The sequence below is a fragment of the Meriones unguiculatus genome, chromosome X (genome assembly GCF_030254825.1).
Source record: "Meriones unguiculatus strain TT.TT164.6M chromosome X, Bangor_MerUng_6.1, whole genome shotgun sequence".
Taxonomy (NCBI): Eukaryota; Metazoa; Chordata; class Mammalia; order Rodentia; family Muridae; genus Meriones; species Meriones unguiculatus.
The window spans coordinates 8,220,934-8,233,608 of NC_083369.1; the positions used below are offsets into that span (position 1 = coordinate 8,220,934).

General features: G+C 37.6%; 1 protein-coding gene across 2 annotated transcripts in view; it reads left to right on the forward strand.

Annotated features, from left to right (window-relative positions):
• The window catches only part of Pof1b (POF1B actin binding protein), a 101,461-nt gene that overhangs the window by 43,504 nt on the left and 45,282 nt on the right, over positions 1-12,675 (forward strand). For both annotated transcript variants that reach the window (XM_060374867.1, XM_060374866.1), the window contains exon 5: positions 6,756-6,857. In XM_060374867.1, coding sequence (XP_060230850.1) covers positions 6,756-6,857 — 102 coding nt within the window. The remainder of the gene's footprint in view (positions 1-6,755; positions 6,858-12,675) is intronic.

A 12,675-nucleotide genomic window follows, 5' to 3' on the forward strand; every position in this document is an offset into this window, starting at 1 on the left:
GGTGTGGGCTTTTCAAATTTCAAAGCCTATCCTCAGTCACACACCTCCTCCAAAAAGGCCACATCTCCTAATCCCTCTCAAATAGTGTCACTAACTGAGGACGAGGTATTAAAATATATGAACTCAGATGGCAATTAACCACAACACTGCAGTTTGACTAGAGGTAATGCATTTGTTGTATGATGGAAAATCAAGGAAAGAATTCTTTTGACAGTTAATGTATTAGTACAATCAACATGATCTTAGAATCATTATACTTATAAAGAAATTAAAATTCAAATAGGTGTGCTTTGATCAGGTCTTAAATTCTCTTTTCTGACAGCTAACCATGGCATAGTTTTAAGAAGACTTAATAACTTTCTGGTTAGGAAGGCTGACAGAAGAAAAGTTAAATGGGGGAAAAAAAGGCTTGATAGGTGGAGAAACTGGGATTATGGTGACCTAATAGATAAGAGATAAGGAAAGGTTGATTTATGAAAGGGGAACACTATGAGGCCTGTTTGAGCTAGTGGGGTCTAAGGTACATAATAGAGAGGATATCTAGTGCATATTTAAGATAATACCTCTAGAGATCACATTTGAGATAGAAGAGGTTTGGTATCTGAATTTCATCACCAACAGTAAAAGCATGTGGAATAATGGAGGTTAAGGTCAGAACCTTGAGATATATCTATTTCAGGGGAACAAAAAAAAAATGGACCCACTGTAAGAAAAGGTCTTCTCAGAGAAAGCTGTCAAAACAAAGTAACTAAAGCAAATAGAGGAAAGTATTGACAAACCATATAAAATTAGCATAAAGCCAAGGAGAATATATGTTAGAATGAGCTTTGACAGTTAAGAAAGTGTGGGCGGGTTCCCCAGTAAAAAGAGCAAGGACTGTCTCTGACATGGACTCAGTGGAGCCATGAGTCACCTCCCCCTGGGGGAACAACCTTGCCAGGCCACAGAAGAAGATGATGCAGCTAGTTCTGATGAGACCTGATAGGCTAGTGTCAAATGAAAGGAGAGGAGGATTTCCCCTATTAATGGACTAGGGGAGAGGCATTGTGGGAGAAGAGGGAGAGAGGGTGGGAAGGACATGAGGGAGGGAGCTACAGCTGGGATATAAAGTGAATAAACTGTAGTAAATAATAATAATAAATACAAAAACAAAATGAAACACACAAAAAGAAAGTGATGGTGGCATTTAAAACAACAGTTTTAATATATTTTGAGAGGGCAGAAAAATCCAGATTCAGGATGCAAATGGGTAAACTTCTCAAATGGAAGTGAAGGAAATAAGTGGAGGATGCCTTTCTGAAAGGATATTGGTGAAAGGCAAGAGAGAAGGTATCAGTAAAGAAGAAATCTGAATCTTGAAGACCCTGGAAGATTTATAGATAGAATGATTCAGAAATGGGGGAGGGACAGTGATGAAACAGAGAAAAAAAGACAAATGAGATAAGATTACGAAAGAGAAAAGAGGGGATAAAATTCTAGGTAGACACAGAGACACATCTAAAACCACTGGTAAGAATTCTTCTTTGATTAGTTGGAAGGAGCAACAACTAAAGAGGAATTTTTTACAGTGTGGAAAAATGTAGTGAGAGCATACTAATGACATTAACTTGGTTTTCTCTGGAAGGAAAGGTGTGAGAGAGCATGAGGACAGAGGTTGTGGAAAATAAAAGGCTTTAAAATCAGGTTGGCTAAGGGTTTGTCTATCTTGTTGATTTTAGCAAAGAACCAGCTCTTGGTCTCATTGATCTTTGAACTGTTTTATTTATTTCTAGTTCATGGATTTCATCTCTGAGTTTTATTATTTCCAATGGTCTACTCCTCTTGGGCATGTCTCCTCTTTTTTTCTAGGGCTTTTAGGTATGAGATGCTTGTATGAGATGTCTCAAACTTCTTTCTGAAGGCACTTAGTGCTATGAACTTTCCTTTTAGCACTGCTTTCATTGTGTCCCATAAGTTTGGGTAAGTTGTGACTTCATTTTCATTGAATTTTAGGAAGTCTCTATTTGTTTTTTCATTTCTTCCCTGAACAAGCTGTCACTGAGTAGAGAGTTGTTTAGTTTCCTTGTGTATGTAGATTTTTTTTGTTGTTGTTATTTCTGTTGGTGTTAAGGTCTATTTTAGGCCATGGTGGTCTGATATGATACAAGGGATTATTTCAATCTTCTTGTATCTGTTGAAGCTTGTTTTGTGCCTGACTGTATAGCCATTTTTTGAGAAGGTTCCATGAAGTGCTGAAAAGAAGGTATAGTCTTTTGAGTTTGGGTGAAAATTATAGTAGACAAACATTAGGCCAAACATTTAATTTAGGAACTCTATGAACGTCATTATTTTCCTATTTGGTTTTTGTCTAGATGATCTGTCCCTTGGTGAGAGTGGAGTGATGAAGTCCCCCACTATTAAGGTGTTGTGATAGATATGTGATTTAAGCTTTAATACTGTTCCATTTACAAATGAAGTTGCTCTTGTATTTGGGGCATAGATGTTCAGAATTCTGATGTCCTCCTGGTTGACTTTTCCATGTGAGAGTGTAGTGCCCCTCCTCATATTTTTGATTAATTTTGGTTGAAAGTCCGTTTTTATTAGCTATTAGGATAGCTAGCCCAGATTGATTTCTGAGTCTGTTTGCTTGAAAAACGTTTTTCCAGGCCTTTACTCTGAGGTAATGTTTATCTTTGTTGCAGAGCTGTTTCTTGGATGCAGCAGAGTGTTGGATCTTGTTTCTGCAACCATTCTCTTAGGCTGTGTCTTTTCATTGGAGAGCTGAGTCCATTCATGTTGATGGATAATAGTGACCAATGAATGTTAGTTCCTTTTATTGTGGACTTGATGGTGTTACTGTGTTTCTGTGCTTATTTTTTAATTTATTTTTTTGTGAAATTATCTATATCCTGTGTTTTCCTGGCTGTAATTGATTACTTTACCCCGGAGTTTTGCTTATAGTATCTTCTGTAAGGCTGGGTTGCTGTGTAAATATTAGTTTTATCATGGACTATTTTGTTTTCTCTATCTATGTTGATTGAAAGCTTTGCTTTGCAACAGTAGTCTGGGTTGGCATTTGTGGTCTCTTAGAGTCTACATGACATCTGCCCAGGCCCTTTTGCTTTTCTGTTGTGATTTTGATAGGTCTAACTTTATATGTTACTTGAACATTTTCCCTTGCTGATTTTAATATTTTTCGTTGTTTTGTAGATTTAGTGTTTTGATTATTATGTGACATGAGGAGTTTCTTTTCTGTTCTAGTTTATTTCAGTTTCTGTAAGCCTCTTGTATGTTTATCGACATCTCTTTCTCTTATTTGGGAAATTTTTTTTCTATGATTTCTTGAAAATATTTTTTTTATTGACCATTTTTTTTTATTTCTTTTGAGAAGTGTCTATTTAGATCATTTTCTCATTTGTTGACTGGATTACCAGTTCCTTTGTTGTTAAATTCTTTGAGTTCTTTATTACACAGGATATTAGTTACTTCTGAGATGACTAGCTGGCAAAGATTTTCTTTTATTATATAGGCAATGTCTTCATTCTGTCTTTAACATGCTGGGGTTTTGTTTGTTTGCTCTTTAACTTGATGGAGTCTTATATGCCAATTGCTGCTCTCATTTTCTTTTTTTTTTTTTTCAATGCAGTTTATTCAGGAACCTTGAACAATCCTTGGACCCTGGGGAAAGCCAGCCCACAGCTTAAATAGCCTCTGGGTAGCCAACCCAGGCGTGCCACGTGGGCAATGCAGATAGGTCCACATACATGGAAGCAAGCCAGATCCTCAGCCTTAGCCAAATGTGGAATTGTTCGTGACAGAGAGCACTCACCATCGGGAAGGTGGAAGGCAGAAACCAGCTCCATCTTTAAGGCATAGCATTCCGCAGCTCTCTACAGTTCCCCCTTTTTGTTTTAGACGCATCAGGCAAGAGTAGAGGTCTGATCTCTGATATTAGAAATAAATTGGGACTTTGTACCGATGTTCATTTAGGTGTCATCCACCCAAAGAGCATCAGACCCGTCCAATACCTTTTTCTCAGAGGCGGGACCTGGGGCATCAACCCGCATGCAACCAGACATGCTCTTCTCTGGGTCCAAAGCGGCTGACCCTGAGTGCAGTGCTTAGCCTCGCATCCTGAGCGTAACATTTTAGCTTTTTATGGTATCCTACCATGCTTGGGGAGAATGTCCTGCTTCAATGGCTGTAAAGGCCTGAATGATCATGGCTGCATCACACTGTTGTGAGACTCTAATCTTGCATATATACCACAGGCAAACCAAGGAGACCAACACCAGAAGGCCTGCTAACACTCCCATGCCCGCCCATTCCTTCAGATGATTCATGGCTGCAGCAATCCATGATGATAATCCTGTGGCTAGTCCTGCGTCCACGAAAATATTTTTTTTAGACCTTGTCGCCTGGAATATTCTTTTTATTCTATTCCTATTATTCTTAGATTTCATCTTTTCATGGCGGCCTTGATTTCTTGCTTATTTTGTGTTTGGAACTTTTCCAATTTTACTTTTTCTTTGAGCGCTGTATCAATTTCTGCAATTGTAGCTTCAGTTCCTGAGATTCTCTCTTGCATCTCTTGTATTTTGTTGGTAATGCTTACCTTTATGGTTCCTGATCTTTACTCCATGTTTTCCAGCTACAGGGTTTTCTCTGTATTTTCTTAATTGATTCTCATTTTGTTTTCATATCTTGCATGATTTCCTTCATCTGTTTGAATGTGGATTCCTATCTTTTCATTATGGCCTGTATTTTTTGTTCATTTCCTCACTATATGCCTCTACTTGTGCTTCTACATATGCCTCTATTTGTTTGGCAGCTTTTGCCTGTATTTCTTTGAGAGCTTTGTTCATTTCCTCTTTTGTGCCTCTAATAACTGGATAAGCATATATTTGAGATCATTTTCCTGTGTTTCAAGTGAATTAGAATATCCATTGACTTTTTGAGTTGCTGGTGAACCCATGATGTCCTGATTTTTGTTGGATGTGTTCTTACACCGACCTTTATCCATCTGTGTATCTGTGACCTTCACTGTTTGTTCCTGGAGTTTTTACTTCACACTGGATCTGTCTTTCTCTGGTGTCTGGAATATTCTTCAGGAAGATGAGAGAGGTCATCCATTTTGAGAGTAATGTTAGTCTGTAGCTAAGGAAGGAAGTTCTCAGGCACATATGTGTAAATGCAGGTGTGTGCACTTAAGTGTGACTTGAAGGACAGAGTACTAGAGGGTGTAGATGTATGCAAGGGTGTAGCTTAAGTGTAGCGGAGGGTGCAGGTGCTGTTTTTGGGTGCAATGCACATGCACAGGTACCCTGAATATCTCAGTGGCTTACAGACCTGTTGTACTGTCCTTCTGGTATTCAGATCTGTCTGGGCTCCAGGAATTGTTTGCCTGGACTACACTGGTAATCCACAGAACAAGTGCTTCAATGTTGAGAACACTGTCCCAAGGATCCCTATGTTGCCCACAGTGGGAGTGTGGGTGGGAGGGATCTGATATCTGGCTGCTAGATTAGAGGGACCCCAGATCTGTGGCTCTGCAAGCACTCACTTGAAGGCACACTCACTTGCTCACAGGTCTAATCAGATCTATCTATCTATCTATCTAATCAGGTCTATCCTCCAGTTCTCTACTCTCAAATTTGGGCCCACAGGAGCAAATGAGAGTGTAAGAGATCTGTCAGCTCTGTGGTTTCCACTGTTTGTCCGGTCCACTGTTTGTTCACCAGGCAGGGAGACCTGTACTTGGAGCAGCTGCCTCTGCTGTTTCAGTCACTGAGCATGGAGGCATGTGCTTAAGGAGCACTCTGAGGAGCAGAGCTCCTCTGAGGAGCAGGAAGGCCTGAGCTTGGGGGAAGGGGAAGTGCAGGGGGGTCGAATATTCACCACTCTCAGTCAATGGAGATGTTCACAGGTGACCTGGATCCAAACTGTCCCAGCCCATGGGTTGTCTCCTCTCTCCTGGGAAGTCTCATTGTTGATGTTCTGGCTTCAGTTTCCCCTCCACTCACCTATTTTGGAGATTCAGATCCCGTGCCCCTCAGATATGGTGCATGCTGGTCGCTGCCACTTTGGATCCTTTGACATCTTCTAAGTACTTGGCTAATACTATAGGAATTTAGTTCATTATCTGGAGATACAGTGGGTCTTAATGCTTCTGTTCTCCGTTCTCAAAACATATGTTGTACTGGGAATCTCAGCCTTGACTATCATCACAAACAGGAACTGTACACAAGACATGCAAATTAAACCCTAGTGAAATACTTTAATGCAGTTTGACCCATTTTATGTTTTAGATGAACTGAATTATATTTATTATAAACTTATCAAAAACATCTTTATATAGAAAGAAACTTGCCCATAACCCCAGTTTAAGTGATATCAACTTCATGTCAGGCTACCTTAGAAGAAACTTTTGTTGGGTTCTGCCTTAGAGCCAATAGAGTCACAGCAGCTCAAACCCAATCTGCTTTGTACTTCTGACCCTTTTCTCACCCAGAAAAATAACTGTTATCTTTCCTACTTCCTTCCACCACTCCCAGAACCCTTCAGGGAACTAGTAATAATAGGGGGAATTAAAATTGTTCTGATTGATAATGGGCTGTTTTTAAAAGTATTTCTTTCTCCTAGAAGAAACATGATAGTGAATCACTCCATCATCTTCCTAAAATCTGTTACTACCTCAGAGCCTCTTAGATATTTGTTGGAGTTCCTATGAAAATAACATCTTTCAAATCAAAACATATTATTTATTCTCTTATTAGGAACCATTGTCTCCTTTCCTAAGAGGAGGTCACTTCTTCCCAGGAAACAATGTAATTTATGAAAAAACAATAAGAAAGGTGGAGAAGCTAAACACAGATCAGGTAAGTACATTTTGTTTGAAAACTTGTTTCACAAATAGAAAATTTTGAATTATAAATATTTTAATATAACCAAAATAATATTCAGTTATCAAGTACCAGGCAAAACCACTGTGAGTTGTAGTATGTCACTTGTCTATGTTCCTTTATTCTATCCTTAATATTTTTATATTTCTTTTATTATGAAACACATTTAGCTGAAAGGGAACCAAAAATCATATAAAAAGTTAATGGTAGAACCTGAACTTAATATATAGTGTAAGTTTTCTGATATTTTATATCATTAGTATATATATAAAATTTAAAAACTAGTTTACAAAGATAATTTAAAGGCTATAATGTTAACTTCATTATTATAATATCCTCAGATTTAAATTGACAGTATGTATTAACAGAGAAGTAAAATATTTTAAAAGATATTAAAACTGAAGCTTTAAGTCATATATTAATTGGGAGGTTTATAGTGAAAGAGTTGTATTGACCCACAATTCTAAAAGTTGGAAATTGAAAAGTACTACATGGGAAAAGACCATCATCCTTCTGGAACGGTCAGGAAAGTAACCCTTTGGTTCTGAGTTTCCCTTGTGGGAGCCTCAGGCATTCTTTTGATTGCATAATAACATTCCAACCCCCTGTTATCACATAGTGCCCTGGATGTGCATCTGCACATCAGCATCCCTTTATACCTGGCTGTCTCTGTACAAAATTTCTCATTTTTGTAAGGACATTGCTCATATTGGATTGGGTCTCATCCTAGTAACCTCACTCTAAATTGATTCTATCTGAAAAGACTGCAATTTAAACAAACTGGTAAAGCTGTGCCAGTTGCAAGTTAATTATCCTTTCAAAATATATATTATTATATTATACTATATTATATTATATTATATTATATTTATTATATTATATTATATTATATTATATTTCTGCAACTTAGAACTCGGATGTAGCCCATGGTAGCTCAGTATCCAAGTGGGTTTCCTAGTAAGGGGAACAGGGACTATTTCTGATATGAACTCAGTTCCTCCCTCCACCCCCAAGGGAGGAACAGCCTTGCTAGGCCACAGAGGAGGACATTGCAACCAGTACTGAAGATACCTGATAAGCTAGGGTCAGATGGAAGGGGAGGAGGACCTCCCCTATCAGTGGACTTGGAAAGGGGCAGGGAGGAGATGAAGGAGGGAGGGTAGGTAGAATTGGGAGGGAATGAGGGAGGGAGACACAAAATAAATAACCTGTGATTAATATTAAAAAAATAAAAAATAAAATAAAGTGAAAAAATATCTCTCAAGTGAATTTTGTTGTATATATCATTTGAACCCACATCTGTAGAGTTTGTGAAAATTTATGAGATATTTATGCTTCATATAAGTAAATTAAATGCTCAAGTTTTCATATATTCCAAATACCTAAATATTGTAGTATTTAAAACAATAAAGTCTTCTTTCCATTGTCCGGATGGTGTGAAAACATGAATAGAATTTGAAATGTGTTTCTTGCAAGGTGAAAAAAAAGTTTATAAATGGAATTTAAAATCCTGTTGTCTCAACCTGTGATGTTTATTTTGTTAGCTTATTAAATGGTATTAATCTGTAAAATGGGAAAGAAAAAAAAATTGGAGTATGGGAATTTAGTACATAATAAGCAGTTAAATATTATAAAATAGGTTTGCATAACGAAATCTTTTTCTCATGTATAAATGAAACACTAAAAATGGATTTTGTTTGAAAACGTCTTCGCATGAGAACCTGCTCTATTTTTATGAGCACTAATTGGCAGTTGTTCGTAGACTTGTAAGAACTAACATACTACATATCAAGTGTTCCTTATTTGGTGCCCAGCAAATATGAAATGACACAAATTTTCAGAATGATAACATCAAGATGTCTCTATTTTGGCTTGCTTGTTAAACTGAATGATGTCTAAAGACCTGGTGGGTTAAACACAAGTGGTCCAGAAGAAGAGCCCAACAGTATGATATCAAGAAGAAAAAGAATAACTGTGTGTTTCCAAAATTCAAAGTATTATTTTCTAAAGCTATTAACTGACGTTTATTCCTATTCAACTTGGCTATCAAAAATGATAAGTTTCAAACATTTTAAGTAATAAAGAGAATTTGCGGTACATCATTTAATTCTGCTTTCAGGTTACTGTTTTAAAGAGAATGAATAATTTTTAAAATTTATATCCTCTAGAATACAGCGTTGTCTATCCTATACATTGACTATGCTATACATTACTACCCATGTAACTGAGCCAATTAAAAAGATCCTTTTTAGGAAGACAGCTTTAGCTTACTGTTGACATCAGTAAGCAAATTACACAGAAGCTATAAAACTCCCAAACCATTGAAATCATTAGGAAAAAAAAAAAGGTGAGCACAATCAAATTATATAGCTTCTATGTAAGCTGTCCAAAGTACAATTATCTGTGCCAATGGAATAAAGCATGATTTTCTGTTTTATTGTTTCCTCAATGATAGGGGCTATATCACAGCATGCTGGATAAAGCCAAGGTCCAAATAAAAAAATTTACTGGCCCCTGTCCAAGAAAAAAGAGGCTTCTGTAGTAAAAAGTTGGTAAAGTAGTGCCCAGAATAAGTTAATTATCCTTTCAAAATGTTTGTTTTATATTATTACTTTTCACTCTATATGAAGAAATAACTTATGAGAAATCGTAAGTGTTGAGTATTCTGTGCTTTAAAATATATATTAGGATACATTTCAAAATATGGTCACCATACAAATATTCTCATTTAAAACAATGGCTTCGGTAGTTGAATATAAGAACTGTAGCTATAGATCAGAGGTAGGCACTTGTGTTGATGAAGTTCTGGATTCCACCTTAACATCAAGACTTAAAATAGTAACTACAATTCTTTTTAAAGTCCTAATACTACATGGTGATATTTTATAACATAAAAGAACAACCCAGATGCCCCTGAATTTGGGAATGGATACAAAAATAGTGGTACATTTACAGAATGGCAGACAAATGGTGGGAACTTGAAAAGATCATTCTAAGTGAGATATCCCAGAAGCAGAAAGACACACATGGTATATACTCACTTGTAAGTGGATATTAGACTTATAATATAGGATAATCATACTAAAATCTATACACCTAAAGAAGCTAAGCAAGAAGAAGGACCCTGGGTAAGATGCTCAATCTTCATTTAGAAAGGCAAATGTGATAGACATCAGAAGAAGGTGAAAATAAGGAACAAGACAGGAGCCTACCACAGTGGGCCTCTGAAAGACTCTACTCAGAAGGGTATTTATTAAAACAGATGTCTATCTTTATGACTGAGGTATGTTTCTTTCATTCAACAGATTTTTAGGTCTTATTTATACATCCATTTTGTGAGTCTGTGTCTTTTTAGTGGAGAGTTGAGTCCATTGATGTTGAGAGAGATTAATGACCAGTGGCTGTTAGACCCTCTTATTTTGATGGTCATTGTGGTAGTGTGTTTATGTGCTTTGCTCCTTTAGTTTTGCTGTAGTGAGGTTATTTATTTCCTGTTTTTTTCCTGGGTGTTGTTAGCTTTCTTGGGTTGTATTTTTACTTCTAGCATATTCTGTAAGGCCGGATTTGTGGATAAGTACTGTTTGAATTTTTTTTGTCACTGAATATCTTGTTTTCTCCATCTATGATATTTGAGAGTTTTGCTGGGTATAGTAGTTTGGGATGATATCTGTGTTCTCTTAGGGTCTGCATGATATCTTTCCAGGCCCTTCTAGATTTCATAGTCTCTGTTAAGAAATCATGTGTGGTTCCAATGGTTTTGCCATTATATGTTATTGGCTTTTTTCTCTTGCAGCTTTCAGTATTTTTCCTTAATTCTGTATACTTACTGTTTTGATTATTGTGTGGAAGGAGGATTTTCTTTTCTGGTATAATCTATTAGGTGTTCTGTGATGCTCTTGTATGCTTATAGGCCTCTCCTTTAAATTGGGGAAATTTTCTTTTATGATTTTGTTGAAAACATTTTCTAGGCCTTAGAGATGGAATCTTCTTTTTCCTGTATTTCTATTGTTCTTATATTTCATCTTTTCATGTTGTCCTTGATATTTTGGATGTTTTGTGTCAGGAATATTTTTAGATTTAACATTTTCTTTGACAGATGCATCAATTTCTTCCATTGTATCTTTAATACCTGAATTCTTTCTGCCATGTCTTGTAGTCTGTAGGATATGCTTACCTATGTAGTTTTCTTCCCTAAGTTTTCCCTCTCCATGATTTTCTGTTTCTGTTTTCTTTAATTTTTCTATTTCCATCTTCAGATCTTGAATCATTTTGTTGATTTCCTTCACCTGTCTTTATTGTCCTGCTTTTCCTTCAATTTCATCACCTGTTTATTTGAGCTTCCTTTATTTCTTTCTTTCATTTAATTATTTCTTTTCTAAAGGCCACAAATGTTTGGCTGTATCTTACTGTATTTCTTTTTTTTTTATCAGTTACATTTTATTAACTCTGTATCCCAGCCGTGTCCCGATCCCTCATTCCCTCCCAGTCCCTCCCTTCCTCCCTCATCTCCACTGTGCCCCTTTCCAAGTCCACTGATAGGGGGGACCTCCTCCCCATTCATCTGATCCTGTTTTATCAGGTATCTTCAGGACTGGCTGCAAAGCCCTCCTCTGTGGCCTAACAGGACTGCTCCTCCCTTCGGGGGTGGGGAGACCATAGAGCCAGTCATTGAGTTCCTGTTAGAAATAGTCCCTGTTCCCCTCACTTTGGGAAACCAATTGGTTACTGAGCTACCACAGGCTACATCTGAGTGGAGGTTCTAGGTTATATCCATACATGGTCCTTGGTTGAATGTCAGTCTCAGAAAAGACCCTGTGCCCAGATATATTTGGTCCTTGTGGAGCTCCTATCCTTTCCCCATCAGACTAACTCCCCTTCTTTCTTATGATTCCCTGTACTCTGCCAAAGGTTTAGTCATGAGTCTTTGCTTTGAAAACACTGCTAGTTAGAGTCTTTCAGATGCGCTCAGTAGACTCCTGTCATACGTTCAATGCACATCCCATCTGTCTTTCTAAATGAGGATTGATCATCTTACCCCATGTCCGCTCAATTGATTATTTTTTTTAGGTGTATAGATTTCATTATGTTTATCATATCTTATAGGTCTATATAAGTGAGTATATCCCATGTTTGTCTTTGATTTTATTTGTTTCCTCTATTATCTTCTTTGTAAGCATAGATTTAAAGTCATCTTCTTGAATTTCACTTATGTTAAACTATCCAGGGCTACTTGCCCCTGGATAACTGCGTTCTGGAAATCCCATATTGCCTTGGCTGATACTGATTTTGCTTTTACACTGGCCTCTGCCCATCTAGCTGTCTCAGTTGTTGGCTGTTAGTTTCTGGTGCCTGCTGGAGTCCTGGGGGAGGGGTAATCCTCTTGGTAGTAAGATAGTTGTTTCTGAATGATCCCTTCTCAGCTTTTTGGGTCTGGTCACCAAATGGCCAGTGCTTTTTAGGGAATTGCCACAGTTCTCCTCAGGTGTACCGTTCTGTGGGCTAACTGGGCTCGTTGGGAGCCCATGTGCTCTCCTCTGACCAGGAGAAGTTCTAGAGATAGCTGCCCTTCCACTGGCTTTCTTGATCTGAATTTATTGAGCTGCTGCTGCTCATACACTGTATTTGCTTGACACAGCCCTCTTGAAGAACCAGGGAGCCTTGTAGTTTGGTTGGTTTAGCTAAGTTTAGTTGAGCTTTGGAGCAGGATCTGGAGCTGATTCCGTGGGTTCCAGGTGTTCTTAAGTCTGAGGTTGGAGCTCTGTGCCCCAGTACCTGAGAGGTAATCAGTGCTCTG